General features: G+C 32.8%; 3 protein-coding genes across 3 annotated transcripts; 1 reads left to right on the forward strand and 2 right to left on the reverse strand.

The window, feature by feature from the left end:
* The first annotated feature begins 1,025 nt into the window (after window positions 1-1,025).
* On the forward strand, window positions 1,026-1,819 carry LOC124530456. Its single transcript, XM_047104629.1, has 2 exons — window positions 1,026-1,174; window positions 1,435-1,819. Exons 1-2 carry the CDS (start codon window positions 1,026-1,028, stop codon window positions 1,817-1,819), a joined length of 534 nt encoding a protein of 177 aa, XP_046960585.1.
* A 1,956-nt stretch (window positions 1,820-3,775) lies between these two features.
* On the reverse strand, window positions 3,776-7,740 carry LOC124530582 (lambda-crystallin). Its single transcript, XM_047104810.1, has 6 exons — window positions 7,582-7,740; window positions 6,840-7,027; window positions 5,708-5,898; window positions 5,029-5,204; window positions 4,547-4,711; window positions 3,776-4,090 (listed from the first exon to the last, which is right to left on the reverse strand). Exons 1-6 carry the CDS (start codon window positions 7,623-7,625, stop codon window positions 3,883-3,885), a joined length of 972 nt encoding a protein of 323 aa, XP_046960766.1. The 5' UTR covers window positions 7,626-7,740; the 3' UTR covers window positions 3,776-3,882.
* A 1,780-nt stretch (window positions 7,741-9,520) lies between these two features.
* Window positions 9,521-17,958, reverse strand: LOC124530540 (protein yellow-like). The gene is made up of 8 exons (XM_047104734.1): window positions 17,760-17,958; window positions 15,126-15,562; window positions 14,733-14,854; window positions 13,865-14,091; window positions 13,459-13,573; window positions 13,205-13,285; window positions 10,678-10,788; window positions 9,521-10,167 (listed from the first exon to the last, which is right to left on the reverse strand). Coding segments are annotated over exons 1-8 (1,236 nt in total). The 5' UTR covers window positions 17,762-17,958; the 3' UTR covers window positions 9,521-10,026.
* Between the last annotated feature and the right edge of the window lie 1,328 nt (window positions 17,959-19,286).

A 19,286-nucleotide genomic window follows, 5' to 3' on the forward strand; every position in this document is an offset into this window, starting at 1 on the left:
AATTTCAATATACGGCGTAATGATGTGCGGGGTATTCCTAACTCAGCCGAACGTTTGCGCGTCGATAAGTCAGGGTCACGTCTAACAGAAGTGGAAACTTGCAGCACATTCTCTTCACTCCGAGAAGACCGCGGGCAACCGGTTTGCTTCACATTTAGTGTAGATCCCGTCTCTTCGAACTTCTTAACCCATTTCTTTATTAAAGGACCACTTGGACACTGACTTAAGTCATGTAAATTGTATTCAACTCGAAATAAGCGTCTCACAATAATGAGCGAACTGTTGTTTAAATAAAACTGTTTTACACAAAAAGCACGTTGTGGTCCCGTGAAGCGATCCATTACGACTAAATTTCCAAAAATCAAACTAGCGGGAAGAACCCTCCCCACGCCCCGCACTGCTTTTATTTGCGCGGGATGTTAGATTTAAATGTTAACGAATTTTTTGGGCCTTCTGTATAACAGCTCGCCTTGTACAATTGTAATTTAAAATATTTATATAAATTTACTATTTGTATACCTATTTAATATTTCTCAACAAGTTTCTTCCTTTCTATAGTAAGATTTGAATATATATAATTTCCGTGACGTAGCGATACTTGCAAATAATAATCATTTTTAACTATCCGCCATTCGTTGCGATGTTTAATTAATAGTCAAGAACCATTCGTCTAACGTTTATAAAATTCTTGCATAACCGCTTTAGGGTTTTGGTAACTGATAATTCGCTCAAACGTTGATTATCAATAATTTATGCCGTTCAACGAAACCGGAGTGTAGCAGCACTGTTAAGACGCGTCGTATTGAAACAAGATTAGTCCTGAAAAGGACTGTTTTTCGCGTCGTCGTTGAAACAAGTTTAGTCCTGAAAAGGACTGTTTTTTTGCGTCGTAATGAAACAAGATTAGTCCTGAAAAGGACTGTTTTTCAAGTCGTATCGAAACAAGATTAGTCCTGAAAAGGACTGTTTTTAGATTCGTTTATCTTCATATCTTCATCTTTCTTCAACACTTCACTACACAACACATGGCAAGTCGACACGGCGATCTTCAGTGCAGTCGTCCTCTCTCCGCGCGGCGCTCGAACGAAATGGCTGACGCGACGTGCGGGGGCGATATTTATAACATCGCGGCAGCAGATACGCGACCCGGCATAATACGCGCGCAGCTCGGCGCGTGACGTCAGCGTGTGCGAGCAAGACGGAACGATATCCTCCGTCTCTTTTATTTCTTATTATTTCTTTATACTGTTTTTTGATTGGTTAATTTATTTTGTATTTTTTGTATATATACCGGTGCAATTTTTCATTAAAATCATTCCTTCGACCACTCATCAAGAGTTTTATTCAAGAGCCTCAACTCTCCTCTAAAGGAGTATTCAAGATTTGATAAATTTTATTTACAGTGATTTAACTTTTTTTTCTCCAATAAAACAGGCATAAGCCCGCCCGTACGCAGGTGTTGACCGGTTACGGTTGCTTTGAAGAGTACCTGTGTAAGATCGGACGCGAAGCGACGGCGGTTTGTCACCATTGCGGGGCGGACCAAGACACTGCCCAGCATACGCTGGAGGCGTGTCCCGCGTGGACGGCCGAGAGGCAGGTCTTTGTCCTGGAAATCGAACGAAATTTCTCCCTGCGGGCAGTCGTGTCGGCGATGCTACGCAGGGAATCGGCGTGGGAGGCCGTAGTCTCCTTCTGTGAGACCTTCATGGTCCAGAAGGAGATTGCGGAGCGGGCTTGGGAGAGGGCCGATCCCGCCCGGCGGAGACGACCCACGGGTCGTCCTCCCGGCCAAGCCCCATTGCCCGGGGCGGAATAAATAGGGCATTCTCTCCAGCCGTGGGTGTGTGATGTGATGGGGGTCTCACGCATCCGTTTTATACGGCCGAGAGGAGGACGGGAGCCCGGTTATGGCCCCGGACTGCCGGTGTACGCGTGCCAGCGAGGGGTGTGGGGAGGGCGAGACCATTCTTCGCCCTCCTGAATCGTGCTCCGCCAGCCACGAGCGGAGCAACGCAAACGCAAGACACCGACTCCAAATATAGCAATAATTATAACGACATTATATAATCGTAAATCAACTTTTAAGTAGTCTAATATTTTTCATTTCATTTTACCTAGGAGGACTCTCAAAAATATGTTAAATATGCAATTATTTTTATTAATTTTGAGTGCGTTTTTATTTGTTTTAAAATAGTGTTTTGTTTGAAGTCGGTTTTTCTTTTTGTTAAAATTTTATTTTAAGTGAAGCTGATGCAGACTAACATTTTTTTCTTAATATGGATACATTAAGCGTGCCGTGTATATAAATCAGAAACTACTTCGGGGACAGTTTCAAAAGAAACTTTCGAATAAAGTAAAAATAGACTTTCGAAAATGCGGCTTTGATACGTCATGCGGCGTAAACTACCATCTTCGAAAGAGCTGTAATCGACCTCAGTAAAAAACTTTGCAAAAGAGCTATTATATCATATGACATCACATCATATACACAAAATTTGATTAAAGACAGTAAGAAATTCTGCCCCAAATCGCACCCTAACTGTAAGCCGTTTAGGAGTTCCGTCAATACATACATAGTATAAAACAAAGTCGCTTTTTCTGTCCCTATATCTTTACGCAACGGATTTTGATGCGGTTTTTTTTAATAGATAGATAGATAGTGTAATTCAAGGGGAAGGTTTGTGTATATAATACATGGACAATATAGTAAAGAAACACTGACAATTTTAGAAGTTTGCAATGTGATGTCGTAAATAAACAAATTCTTTAGTATATTTAGTATCAGTATTGCACCCGTGAGAAGTCGGGACGGGTCGCTAGTTGATTATAATATTCGATTATGACAATTACATGAACATAACCACGTTCCGGAAGGTGATTCAAATATCCAAGTAATCCATAAATAAAAGATGTGACCGAGTATTTCTAACGTGCTCCTCAGAATTGTTCCGTTCCCTCCCGTTCCCTTAATTGGTCACAGATCCTATGCTTAGAACCTTACCAAACTTTCACCAAACTGCCCTTAAAGTATATCCTTTATAATAAAAAACGAATAATCAAAATTGTGCCAACTAATTTTGATTTATTTTTGATTTATTTATCGCGCACATACATAATGCAAATTTAAGACTTATGTCGTTTTCATACGGATACCATCATCGGAAAAAAAAATTAAAATGGGACCCCACTTGAAGCACTACCTTTAAAAAAAAATTTATCAAAATCGGTCCACCCACTAAAAAGTTATGAGGTACCAACCTTAAAAAAAAATACAGACGAATTGATAACCTCCTCCTTTTTGAAGTCGGTTGATAAGATAAATCACTATTCGTTTTTGCACTAAAAATAGTACCTAATTATTAAAACTAAAGCTTGAAACGTTTATATAAAAAAGTATTTAATTATACAGACAATAAAGTAAGTAATAGTCCATTAGTTTATTTTTATATAAAGATCGATTAATGAAATTTTTCTGTATAAGTCGTGTGTCTGTATAAGTCTTTGTCTAAATAATCGTACATTATATATCTCTGCCTAAAGCTATCGCAACCATTTCATGGCACTTATTGCAGCAACCAGTACTATTAGGTTAATGTTGTTATCGTAAGTAAGCCTACTTCAAATAAATAGATATTACTTACGAGCAATAAAACGCTTACTCAAAATAAAATATTTATATGTTTGTACATTTTCATTCAATAAAATATTAACAACGTTACTTTGTTCTTTTTATAGTAAATATATTTTTTAACATTTTTATATTCGATTACTTACATATTTTGATTTATATAGAATAAATAGGAACAGTAGTATTATCCACAGAATATAACATGTGCATTATTTCAACATTACTCTTTGGCTTTCGAATTGATTCGAATTTTAATTTTTCTTATATTTGGTGTTCATTTCCTTCTTAAGGAGCGCCAAGCGCGTGAGGCACGCGTCCCGCCACGCGCGGCGCTCGGGCAGGCGCTCCAGGGGAACCATTGCGTTCAGCTGTGCGCAGATTGTATCCGCGCTCTTTGACGTAGTCATCCGTGGTGTTTCGCCAAACGTATTACTAACACTATGGATAGTGTCGCCATACCTAAAAATTAACAGGTTATGAGAATATTAATACAAGGTGACAGGTCAGGCAATAACTAATTTTATCACTACTGAAAGTTTCCATATTTGTGTATCCTGTTAAATGTAAATAAATCGTATTTAATGATATTAAATGAATATCTTATCATTTTTTAAGCGATAAGATGACCTTTACTCCTCTTTTCTATATTTATAACTGTTTTTTTTATTTATTATAGTATGATACATTAAAGGTATTTGTATTAACATACTATCACAGAGAGAACGTAGAGGTAGGGGCGCACACATATTTCATTATCTATTTTATTATCTATGTATGCAGAACATCATGTAGATGAATTTTGTAGACAATAAAAAGGTACGAGACAACATTAATGTAGATACATTTTAGTAATCTTTAAATCACAGAAGATAACATTATTATTTAAAATGTGTTTAATTTGTAATTTGTATTTACCTTTCAATGTAGCTCTTCATGCCTTCAGCATTCAAATGCGCTGTTTCTAAGGAGCCGAGGAAAGCGTAACGCATTCCCAGTCCTTCCGATATAACTTTATCGACGTCTTTTACATCCACGACTTTGTCGTCAACCAAACGCCAGACTTCATTTAAAATGGCGTATCTAGAAGCAAATAGACATATTAGATATTCAAATAAACAAGTAAAACGTACAGGATTCACAGCTTATTGACATAATTTTAAGCGTTTTGAATTTTGTTTGGGTCAAAATAATATTATGAGTACTTTTTGAAGACATAAAAAGTTATTATGAAATGCTTATAATAAAAAAATATTATAATCAATCATAACAAATCTAGTGAAGAAAGCTCATATATTTTATATGTGGCTCGACTTTGACAAATAATTTTGTAATAATTTATAGTAAAAAATATAATTTTGTTACGCAAATGAATTCAATAAAACTGTATATTAACTTACTGAATACGATTTAAAACAAAACCGTCAATCTCTCTGGACAGCGATACTGGCTCTTGTCCAATCTCTATCATTATTTCTCTGGTCTTCTTGGCCACTTCGGGCTTTGTCCATGGAGCTGGTACTATTTCAACTAACGGAACGTAATAAGGAGGATTTACTGGATGCGATACTACGACCTGAAAATAATAATAATAAATATTTGTATTTATATTTTGGCTTAAATTTTATTTCATATTTTGTTCTAAGCACTTGCGTACTCCCCTCATTCTCGTATAAGATTATATTTCGCAGATAGCTGTAGCGCAGGGCCAAAGGTTTTCTGAGACAATGGAATGTAATTTTTTTTTACCTCCAATGTTTCACAACGTTATCAAAACTTTCACTTAAAATTAAAATATTAGTGTAATACCAACATTTTGCATTATCTCATAAATTTATTGAATTTATGGCGACTCCTACATTTAAATAATAACAATAATAGATAAAGCTGAAGAGTTTGTACGGAAACTTTAATCTAAGGGCTTATCACTCTAATTTAAATACGTACTTTGCACAAAATAGATAGCCCATTTATTGATAAACGACCCCCATAACATAATTCCCCACGATTCACAGTGAACCAGAAAAAATGTTTTAGAATATTTCAAAATTGGTGTCGTGGATAGTAAGATCAACTTACTTGTGATCTGTGCTTTAAATCTGCAGAGAATAGTGAAGGCAGTGTTGTACTTGTTGAACTGGAGAGTATAGTCTTGTCATCTACAACTTTGTCCAAGTCTTGGAATACTTTTTTCTTCAGGTCTAGGTTTTCTGGCACACACTCTTGCACGAAAATCGCATCTTTTACAGCTACCGCTAAATCAGTAGACCCTGGAAAAACATGTAAAATGTTAGATATTTTTTATATGAATAGACATGTTTAGTGACACTTGGACATAAATTAACCGATATTTATATGATTATAAAACGAGTTCATGCGTAACCATAAGAAGTTAAAACCATAAAAACTTTCAAAAGTATATATTTTTTAATTTATTTTCTGTCAACTTTGTATTGTGAAAATTTTGCCAACAGTTTTCTTTTGTTGTCTATATATAGAAGTATTTATAAAAGAGTTGATTAAATAGTTAATTATGTATTTATCGTTTTTGTTCCATTTTATACCGTTTATTTGTTCAGTTTACGTCTTGTTTTATTTACTTTTAAATTCCACTTATGTTACTTGAATGCATGTTTATATAAATACATTTTCTTTATATTTTGGAATAAAAAGTATTATAGTAAAGTAAGCAAAAATAGATCTATATAGTGACATCATGATGAGCCTATAATAGCTAGCTGGTGTTATCAAATGCAATAATATCTAAAACTGTATTTTTTTCAAGACAGGGAGGTATGTACACATTATATAAAATAATAAAAAAATATACATTCCTTTTAATGACGTATGAATAATTCGAATACAATGCAGGTATAGTACGACACAACTTAGATGTCGCATCGGCAAAATTCGTAAAACCGATCACATCCGAATTAAGTACGCTATCCCAAATTATCAAAATATTTTTTTTCATGCGAATATGATCTTTGCACAAATGAAATAACTTGTAATATCATATGACCTAATATATTCGTCAATTTGACGCGTCGATTTACATGCACTTGCTTTCTCTGACGCGGGAATCTATAGCGACAAATAGCGTCGAATGGCGCGATAGGAAGCTATTTCTATTGGTCGTGTAAATCGACAATTTCATTTTCCGATGCTACATCTAATTTGTGTCGTACTATAAGTCATTGTGATAACCTACCTTTGATACAGCTAAATTGCTCATCCGCATTGAAGCTGCCACGTAGTAAGCCGTCTTTTTCCAACGTTTTTAGTTGGACCTTAATGTCTTCAAGTGCGTCCGAGACTTGCTTTGGAATGATATCGAAGATTGTCACTTGGTAGCCGACTGAAGCGAAGAGCATCGCCCATGACCTCCCAATGAGACCACTGGAAAAATAAAACATATTTATATAATTATCACGTTCAACGGTGTTTAACAAAAAAACAGAATCCTGTTGAAATTGAAATTTGTTATTTCGATTCTTAGTCTACATCATTTTTAGTTACATTTAAGAAAAGTAACAAAGTCATACAAATAAAGTAATCATAATATCAACTGAACATTACAAGACTCGCGCGTTTCTTAATTTACGTTGAAAAAACTGTTCAATGTTTAAAATTAATCAGACATACGATTATTTTTGAGCGAATTTAATATATTGAAAATATTTGTATTAGTGTTTTTTTAACGGCGGAATTGCATTTAGTTATAAAATAAAACATGAATATGTATAATATAATACATACATATTTTTAGTACATTAGCAGAATATAGGTACCTACTTATTTATTAGTATTTCTTTTAACCTAATACGAAGAAATAATGAGGAAAAAACATCTGAATAAATGAACTAGATCTGGTAAAAAAATATACTTATGAATTAATCGATACTTATTCGGTAAAATTGAATGCACTTATTAAAAAATAAACTGTTTCTCACCTGCCAACAATACCAACTTTTTCAGTCTTAAGCTTTGGCGCCATTTTACACAGACTATTTCGATTGCAACACAATATCCTTCGCTCGTGTCACCCGAGAGAATGGTGAATTGGAGACTGAGTGTTAGCGGAGCAACTGATCTGACGCAAACTAGTTATCGACAACAAGTTTTACACCAGCGTCACAATTCGATTCACTATAGAAGACAATTGCTGCTGATAATAAGCGAAGTTACGATAGTTACGTGAAGTATTCTCATTAAGATTATGTATTATATTGTGTGTTTTTATTTTCAGTTAATCTGGGATTAGTGAGCTTAAAAGTTATAACTGTGATAAATCTATGGAAATTAATTGTAATTATTTTAACACGTGTAACAGTTTACTTCGCACCTTTATCGTTGTAGTTTGTATATCTATTGTACTTGTGTATCAATGTACCAATGTTTATTTATTGATTTAATTTTGGAGGCGTAGGAAATACTCCATTACGATGATAATCAGACCCCTGCTACCAGCGATGCAGAGGATATTTACTGCCTCTGGACATTATTTAAAATAAGAATCCAGACCAATATTTTGTTTGATGGGATTAAATCCCTGCATGCAAATATATGTAACACATATTTACTTTTAAAAAGGAATTCCTATTAATCGCTAATGCAAATATTTTGACATTCTTTGTTTGCTTGTCTTTGGGCATATATATTATACATAATTTTATCATATCATAAATAATGTTTCTTTATCAAATAATCTAAGTCAAAATAGATTTTTTTCTGATTCGAAATTCATATTTTAGCAAATGATTTTTGAGGGTACTCATACAATTGAATATCCCTGAAACTTAAGTCATTAAAAGACCTACACGTACCTAATATCTCATTTCATTATTAATAATAAGGTTAAGTGACTAAGTCGTAGGCTAATTTAAATTTGTCATTTTATAATAGGTGTATGCACCTGTATAAGCTATCCAAATAGACTGCGTAGAGGCAAAATTTTAACGAGTCATTGGAAAGACGAGCATAGGATAACCTCTGGTATTTAGAATAAAAAGTATCATTAAAGTATCATAAAAGTATCATCAAAACTGGTGAGACATGCAAATAATCATAACATAGGAAATTGGCTTGAGAGATGGCAGCATAGATGGTCAAGTGAATAAGGTTTTTAGCCAGCTGTACTGTAGATCATTTGCAGACAGTTATTGTATGAAAGGCAATTAGTACTCACAGATAAACATTCAAATTGCACGTACGTTGCTCAATAGGATATTAACGAAATACATATATGTGTAATGTACATACATACCGATAATATCGTACATAATAACAATATTTGCGTCGTTTTTATTATATTTCTGATTTCCATTTTCTCTTCATTCATAATACTTTGTAAGAGATCCCTCTTATTATTGAGTAATCTAACTTAATACTCCATGAAGGCGTTTATGACATTCTATTGTTAATTGTAAAATCACTGAACTCGTATACATGTATTTAATTTTATTTATTTAAAACGTGAAACTTTAATTTGATATTTCAATAATACGCATACCTATTGTATTGTTCGTAGGCACAATAAATCAGACCTTTATCAGCTCACGATAAAAAGAAAGCCATAAAATTCCAGATTTGGTTTTTGTTTATTTTATTTTGTTGGTTACTTAATTTGACAATCAGTGACCTCGCTTTGATAACCCCTGACATTGACCATCAGATAGGCATGTTATTACGTTAATATATATTCAAATTTACAAATTATATTAACTATGATTGAATATTAAATCAAAAACACAGATTGTTATAAACATCTAATATTATTATTTACATTAAATGTGTGATTACAATTATATTATGTAATTATTAAGCATTACTTGACAAATATAAACGAATTATAAATTATATTGTTAAAGGAAATTGAAACAATGCTAAAAAAACAGTTCATATGTGTATTTTTAATTATCTTAACTTCGTATCACACAACTAATAAGTATACAGTTTTATTAAAAGTCGACTGAGTAACATTGTATCTTTTAACACAGTGGTCGCAAAAGATTCGATAACGATCTAACTTTCGATTGCGGTTTGGTGCTGACTTTTATAAAATACATACACAGACAGACTTTTTTAATGTTTCTGATGTCAATTATGTTTTTTGTTTATTAAAGTCTTAATTTAGTGATAAAAAATAAAACAAAGGTGTTCTTTTCACAGTCTTAAAATAATAAAGTTACAAAAAATATGCACTATATAAACATTTTAAGTTATGTTAAATTAATTTAATTATTACTGTAATTTTGATCCTGAGCAGTTACAGATACATATAACATAAAGGTAGAGTTTTATATAAAATAAGTGATACCTATAATACTAGCGAAAACTATAAAGAATTAGGTATTTATCTCACATTTGTACATTTGTTTTTTACAATTAATAGTTATTTATTCACAAGTGCTTCCAGCGATGGCATCCGATGCCTTCATGCTAAATATTCTATAGTTGATCTCGTTCGGGTCGAGGGACTTGTAAATGAAGCGAGGCAGCTTGTCACTTAGTAACCATAGAGTGCCTTCGTCGTCAACCTGAAGTATATAAATAACAATGATGTAAACATAAACAACTGTTTTATATGCGAATTCCTTCTTGATAAGAAATACCAATTCGAAAATTCAGCTAATCGGTCTTATTTGGAGGAGAGGTTTATGTAAAAACGTTGCTCCACCAAAACCCACTTTTAATCCAAAGAGGCCATTCATTTATTACGTAGGACGATTTATGGGGGAGGACTTTATTATGTTTTCTTACAAGGACCACCCCCTTGTAAGAAAACAAAGGAAGGAAGGAGTGTTGATAGTTCTTACGTAACGTCAAAAAAAGCGCAAAGTTAATATTATTATTTGTAAAAGCGGGAAACCGCACGATTGACGAGGTTCACTCGGATGCGATTCTCGATTCAAAAAAACATTAAAATAAATCAAATGTGTATTATTTTTTTCCTTTAGATTCTTACGTAATAATAATTAAGAAAGAGGCGGGAGGGTGTCGGTATAGAGAAGACGTTTAAAAAATGAATGGTGTCAAAGATACTTTACCTTCAAGTCGTTAAGGAACTCGAACAAGGTTGAATCGTTGAAGAGCAGAGGGTTGTTTTCAGGGGTGTACGGCTTATTCGAATTCCAGCAGCCAATACCATTGCGATTGATCTTAAAAAGAAACAGCATTGTATATTTTATGATAATAAAAATACGACATTCGTGAATTTATATGAGATCATTTCAAATTTTTGCGGACAAACTTGTCAAAACTTAACAACAACAACAACGACAACAGCCAGTAAATTCCCACTGCTGGGCTAAAGGCCTCCTCTCCCTTTGAGGAGAAGGTGTGGAACATATTCCACCACGCTGTTCCAATGCGGGTTGGTCGAATGCACATGTGGCAGAATTTCTATGAAATTTGTCACATGCAGGTTTCCTCACGATGTTTTCCTTCACCGCTAAGCACGAGATGAATTATAACAACAAATTAAGCACACGAATCAGCGGTGCTTGCCTGGACTTGAACCCGCAATCATCGGTTAAGATGCACGTGTTCTAACCACTGGGCCATCTCGACTCATCAAAACTCAAAACTTATATGTGCATATAATTGATGAAATTTATTATTCCAAGGTCTTTAACTTATTAGTTAATAGCAATATTAGCATTTATATATTATTTTTCTAATCCAATTTAGAGAAATAAAGACGCATTAACAACTTAGACCTTGAATAGACATGATTTCATTGGTTGAGATCAAAATCTATTTATAAGGCACTTGTGAAAATATTGCGAGAAAGTTACTATCGGTATTATGAAAGTAAAATTAAAGTGGATATATGCAGTTACGAGTGGGTTATAAATAGATATATTTATTTATAGCTGGTTGTTCATAATATAGCAAAGCGCTTGAGAGATATAAACATTATTTATGCTTATATCAGTACATTGCTTTTACTCTATTGATTAGTTTAAGTGAGGTTTTAACTTTGTAGTAACAACGGCCTTATTTAAAAATAAAAGGACAACTGCAGTTAATACTCGTCTTTTCAGGGTTCCGTACAATTTTGTAGGCGCATATTATCAAACAGTTTTTCTTTTTACTTAAATCTCTGTTCAAACTTGTACCAATCCTATCATACGATAATGAGTTAACCGTGTTTCTTTTGAGCTACGAAACCCTAAACTATAATGAAATTCATACCATTTGAAGAAATTAAGAAATAAATTGTGCATACACACATCAAGTCCTCACCGTATTGAGTGGTCTCCATGATCAAATGCAACATTGACATTATGAACCAGATAAATACATGAAAACCTTGTAATATTACCATTTGGAGACATGATGAAATGTTTTTATATAATGATTGACTTTTTTATTTTTACACTAGCTGTGCCCGCGACATATCTACTACACGTTTGAATTAAAAAAAGATATAATTACTCCTAAGTTACTCCTTATTCCCCAAATTGGTACAGCCGTTCCGGAGATTAGCCGATACAAACAGACAGGCAGACAAAAATTGTAAAAAATCTTATTTTGGTATGTGTACCGAGTATATATAGATATGCATTGAATAAAAAAGGCTATTTTAATATTACAAAGAGACAATCCAATTTTATTATATATAAATAGATGAACTCATGAACTCATAACAATTAATATGTATTTGCATCTGACCATCAGTATAATTTGGTATTCTACAACTTTGCTCCTTTGATTTCTTATAAGACACTGTAGGGGTAAGACCGCTAAGGCCACATAGTCAGAATTACTATTATATAAGCTAATATACATCGATAACTATGGATCAGATTCTGATATTCGATATTTTTTTTTGTTTTGTTTTTATGGAATAGGTTGGCAGACGAGCATATGGGCCACCTGATGGTAAGTGGTCACCATCACCGCTGTAAGAAATATTAACTATTTCTTACATCGTCAATGTGCCACCAACCTTGGGAACTAAGATGTTATGTCCCTTGTGCCTGTAGAGTTACACTGGCTCACTCACCCTTCAAACCGGAACACAACAATACTGAGTACTGTTATTTGGCGGTAGAATAACTGGTGAGTGGGTGGTACCTACCCAGACGTCCTATAAATAGCTATAAATGTGTTATTTTTCGCTGCTTAGATATTGTATAGAATACCTGAATTATATAAATAGCCGGTAACAATATGCATATATTAATTTAAATATGTAACTATGGCTAAAAAATAATGAGGTATGTTTTGTACACAAAACATCGAATTTCATCATAAATAATGTTTTTTTTTTTTTATTTAATGTGACAATCGATTATGTTAATTATTTTAAAATTGAGCACCAGTGACCGTGCAAACTACAATGTGATTTCCTGAGTGGTTTTTCCAAGTAGGTATTTTCGATATATTTTTTACAAATTAAATACACAAGTTATTAGTATCACACTTAATGCTTTTTCCATTAAATTAGCATAAGTAAATAAGTGCACAGAATACCCAATAACTAATTTGATGTGACGCTTCGTACTTTTAAAACAAGCGAAATCTTAAAATTAGTATTATGTTATAAATAAAATTGAATTTTTTTACCTGTGTGTAAAACAGTACGCTCGTATTTGTATCGTAGTAGCTGGCCGAAGATTGGGTACGTTCACCTCTATCGCCCAAAAGCTGCAAAAACAGTTAAACTTTGCAAAAAAAGCCTTTTATTATAGTTTATTTATAATCGTGACTATGGCCCCTTCTATTGATTAGTATTCATAGTTACCGGTCTATGTAAATAAAGTAACAGTTTCGTCATATTTACTAGTGATATTTGCTAAGATCTAACTTGGTATTCAAACCTTGAAGTCGTGGAATGCCTCCGTTTTGTCAATGTGTGTGTAGTTTCTTAGGAGTTCAGTTGATACGCAGAATTCTTTGGTGCTCGAGAATGCATGGAAAAACATTGTACGGAACCTGGAATATAAGAATTATTATAAATAACGCACGATTAAATAGATTATTAGTTCTACGAATCGAACTTGGTTTTATATTGACTATTTATTTCTATAACTCTACACCTAGTTCATACAAAAAAATACCAAAAAAAAAGTTTTTATAGTTAAACCAAACAAATAAAAGTTTCAATGTGAGCTTTAAGTGCTTTGTGTATAATTTGTAGAGCGTAACGTACACAAATGCATGGTCAAATCGATATGCACAAAACAATCCGATCAAGGTCCAAAGAGTATTACGTGATCCACTCACCCATTCTCTCTTGGCTCGGAGAGCGCCAGAGCAAACACTCCATCGGTCCAATGAAACTCGATACCACCGACGTTGTAAGTTCCAGCCAATGGCTCAAAGTGGAAGTAGTGGTGGGAAACGCGCCATGAGTCATCTTGCTTCAAACTATAAACAACGACTCCATAGCCTCCTAAGTCTGGCACGTAAGCGAAGGCATTGTCGCAAGTATTTTTATCCACATCAACCACCTACAAATTTACAACAAAAACTATTATAATGTCTTAAAACAGTAAATTCTGAAAACGGATAATTGATCATAAGACTCTTGGACAGAATAAAACTTTTACTATATAAAAAATCTAGTCACTCAAATAATTTTATTTTGTAGACTTAATAAATGGACGTAATAATCTTCCTTTAAAAAACTAACAATAAAATATTATGTCAATTTCAGTTACATTATGTGTGAAGAATTTCAAACGTATTTCACTTTAATGATATATAAGGTGATAAAACAATTAATTAATTAAAAGAAAACACGATAAGCAGTACTTGTACAATACATCATTCGAACAATAAATTCTGTCAAAGAGTTCGTTAAAACTTGATTTGATCTCTTGAACGACGTCGAAGCTTAATTATTTTTTGCAGCAAAGTTATTATAGCAGTCTATCTATTCATAAATTATAGTTACTACTTCTAAGAATTTTCGATTGTGCAATAGATTACAATTAGGTACATGGTCTACGAATACCTTCATACATTAGTCGTTAATTGAAACAGCTGACAGTTTAAAATAATAAAGTTTTTTCTTAAATTGTTATTATCTATAAACGATTGACTAGGACATTTAATATATCTTTAACAATAACATAACTGTATTACTTACGATGTTAGCGAAGAATGAATCTTCTTTCATATCGGAGACTTTGAAGAAGTAGCGATGAATCAGTTGATTTGTATTTAAGTCGAAAATAACTAAAGAGGGGCCGGCTACTTGATTTGGTGAACCTTTAAAGTTAAATTAAATTAATTGACAATTACCATGATATTATGATACGTATAATTACCAAAAAAATCACAAGTTCCTTAAATAAATTAAACGATTAAGATGTAATCGTAACCCGAATTTATAATAACATCATAAACATAACTTTCTCCAGGAGATGAATTCGCTATCTCTCTACTTTATAATTCGTAAGAGGCTCCAAAATTGAAGTTGTGAGATGTGTCGATATGTACGTGCATAAGAATGATAAGCTCGTTGCGTTATTCAACTTACCTAAAATGTCAGCCAACCCGGAGTCCATTATCCAAAGTCTGTCACAAGGATCAACGAATACTCTAAAAACAGATATAATAGAACTATTTGATGGTAATTCTTTAGCTGAATCAGCGACGAGGTTCTCTTTTAATGATGGATAGGGTTTCAGTGGTTGATCCTGGGCTCCATCCAAATCGATATAATTTAACGACGATGCCACCCCGTTCTTCCATCTTGGCACTGTTACGAAAACTTTGTTCTTCCATCTAGCTAAACCTAAAGGAAGATTATTGGCTTGTACAAAAATCCCATCTTTAACTGCTGTTTCACGCTGAGCCGGTGAATCCCAAACGTAATCAACTTCTTTCCAAGCAAAGCGAAGTTCCGGTAGAGCTGCCTGGCAACTTATCGCCGTCGTTACTGCAATTATTAAGCTAATTGCCCTCATTTTCGGCCTGAAACAATGAAGTATAAATGTGACATTCTGTACGCAAGATTTTTTAAACAAACAATAAGTATAATAAACCTAATTACGACATGCCTTATTATAAAATTCACACATGCATTTTGACACCCTATTGAGCTAATTATGTTTTTATGGCTAATAAATACGATTTATATCCGGCATATTTACATTCAAGTCAAGATAGACAACATACGCCCGACAAATTCTTAGTTTAGGTTCCATAACTCATTGTCATAGTGTTGTAACTTGGTAATGATAGAATTGTAAGCAATGCTCTGTTCTCTATAATAATGTCTGCTCACGTTTTTGTGGATGATCATATTATTGAGAAACGCTTGGTGCATCGAGAAGCCTTCCTTATCTCGGCAAATCTGCCTCGTTATGTGCTTAGATATCATGAGAACTGTGGCAGTGGATGTTACACAACTTAGTATTGAATGAGATGTAACAAAGGCTATACAATATACATTGAATTAATTAATAATACTGGTTTTCATTGTGACAGTTTGATATTATAAATGAATATAAACGCAGTATCTTATTTAAACAAGAAGCATTATGTATCACATGAATATTTAATATAACTTACTAATTTGATTTAAAGTTTCGTCAATTACCAATACAACTGCCTAACTATTTATTTTCAAATTTGCATCTCATGTCAACTATTGATAAGGGAAGAGATTAAGAGAAGGTTGTCAAGTCATGACTTTTTGTCTTAACTGTTCAAGGTCTGCGGTTGTTTCGTATGCAACCTAATGAATTTAATAGAGAACAACTTATGCTCAAGAACGTGTCTATGGAAATCCTTTAATAAACAGTATATTATAAAATTTAATTACAACTTCATGTAACCTTCGTGACTTTATTAAAAATATCTCTACTTTTAAGGCATTCTTTTCCGCTATATTGCGTTCCGGTTATTTAATTCATTTTGCATTTAATCACAAGTAACATTATTTCATTGTCACACTTATTGCATATTGGAAAATATTATGTGACAAAAAGATTTTAAAGTAATTCTAATTACTGGTCTAATTATGCGTGAAGTAATAATGAGAACGCTTGAAGGATATTTCCTTATTATCGAAAAAACTTTCGATAAAAAAGTTAGTTCTCGTCTTATCGGTAGAGGAAATGAGAGGGAAAGTAAAATCGTTTATACTTTAGTATTAATAGTTCAAGTTAAGTTGTTTTGACTGTAAATAGTATAAATATAGATTTTGCCATAAATGTAATTTGTAAGTCTGTTACATCATAGTCACTGCTACTTAAATGTCCTTTTAATAACAGGTCCCCAAGCGTCCTCGTCCACATATCGATCTTGTCAATGTAAATTGTAAGAATACTCTAGATAGGCCGAATTACTATAGTGACAGAAGTTCCATTGATTATTTTTGTTACAAAATCAGTCAGTGTTAAAAAAAAGCGTAAAAATTAGTTAGAAGTAAATACTACATTATTGGGATATAATATGCCCATTACGATCTATATTGTCCTTGAGAAATCTTTATGAGCGCCGGAGTTTGATTTACGTTAATTCACTACAGATGAAAATGACACTTTTATAAGAAATAATACGCCATTTTTTGAACACTTTGATTACGATTATAGATTTGAAAAATGTTGTTAACTGTTTTTCAAAAAGTTCGAACTCTAATATTATTTTATAATTTTAGATACCCAAAATAGTAATGTACCTATTTCATGTGAAACTTTAACAAAATCAAATACAATATAATTGATTTTGTTAAGTAATTTGACTCGAGTCATGAAAACTGAACAAGTAAACAGTCATGAAAATTATGCCAAATAATCTTCAAAATGTTTTTACAAATTATATAAAAAAATAACAAAGGATAAAGCCTGGCATTTCAGTTCAACTAAGAATTTATAACGATTACTAATCATTGATCTACAGTCACAACAAAATCAAGAATTTCCATAAAATTTCTACTACATTTTTCTTAAACAAAATGCATAAATTACTTCACGCAATGACAACAATACCTCGTGTCTGCAGATAATCGTGCTCTCATAAGGACTCTGTTCTTCAATATTTTAGTTTTGAAACAATATTTCAGGTCACTGTTTAGAAATTACGATTTGAAGTTACTATTATTATTTACATAACATTTCTCATGTTTTTTTCGAAGACACAAAATTATAAATAAAAAACAACTTACATGAAATAATTGGTACCGTATGAGGTCAATCCGCGACCGGTTCACTGAGGCCGCGATCACAGACTAAACAGTTCGAGGCCCCTACAGCCTTTTTATTTCGAAGTCACTGTTCAAAAATGCTATATATTTAGGACTTTAACTTTGGAATATTGTTTTAACAATTCATAGGTAAGATGTTTGTTACTGCGAAATTATAAATGAACCAAGTCAGGGAAATGGCTGAAACGTATAATTGCTATAAGGAATTTACATCAATTATGTGTGAAATTATGTTGTCTGTCGTCACGTGAGTCATTGCTATTTGCTTTTTCTTTTCGCTATTTATTTAAAAATACATGTTTGCACATATATGGACATACATTTTGTGGTTTGATATTTTGATTGCTGATTTGATCCGATAATTGATTTCTTAGAAAAAATATTTATTTAACTATGGAGGTCTTTGTTTAAAACAAACACAATATTTATGTACATTAAATCATTTCCCTTTTGATTTTCTCGGTAACTCCTACATTTGGAAATGGTCACTTGAGTATTGACCGATTCAAAAGTGTCTATAAAAACCGCTTTGAGTAAAGCTCTCTTAAGTGTAATTGAAAATATTTTATTCATAATTTTTTTCTTTGCATTATTGTAAGCATACAAAGTATAAAAACAATCAATGCATTTTAATTACTGAGTTCCAGCTTAGGTGTGAGTGTGTATTGTTATTGCAAGTACCTAATTGAGACAAAACATCTAATATTCTATGGCTTGGTGGCGAATTAACTGTGTAAACAGTGGTTTATGCAGGGCCAATGTGTATGGTAAAGATGCAATTACCAAGAGGGGTCAAATAATCGCCTTTGTTACTAAAATACATTAAATAAGGAAAGAACAGTTACACACTACTGAACTTAGGATTTTATTCTAGAGGTTTGAAACACTGCGACTGATAGTACTAAGAAAATATTTATAAATTATAATAGGTTATTGTATAACCGGGCTTTGTATTGTATAAATATTATTATATTACCTAGTATGAAACAAAGTCGCTACCTTTATCTGTCTGTATGTATGCTTAGATCTTGAAAATAATGGAACAGATTTTGATGAGGTTGTTTTTAATAGATAGAGTATTTCGAGAGGAAGGTATTTGTATATAATACATGAACAATATAGTTAACAAACACTGATAATTTTAGAAATATATAATTAAACAAATTCTGTAGAATATTTAGTATCTGTATTGCACCCGTGCAAATTAACATACTCAAATTAATACTGACAACACCTTCAAAATGTAACTCTAAACTAATAAATCAAATATTTGAAAATTATAAAAGCATTCGAAATTCGTCGTTCGATATGTAACTTGCATTACGAAGGAAAGAAAGTAATTTACTTACTGTGCCTAAAATTTACACAAAATTCCAATTTTAAATAAAAAATTACTATGAGCCAATAACAGTGCAAATTATATTGCATGGTGAGGGACATAATATTATATCGAATGCATGGTGATAAATGACTGTGAAATCACTCACA

Source organism: Vanessa cardui, chromosome 6, assembly GCF_905220365.1.
Source record: "Vanessa cardui chromosome 6, ilVanCard2.1, whole genome shotgun sequence".
Classification (NCBI taxonomy): domain Eukaryota; kingdom Metazoa; phylum Arthropoda; class Insecta; order Lepidoptera; family Nymphalidae; genus Vanessa; species Vanessa cardui.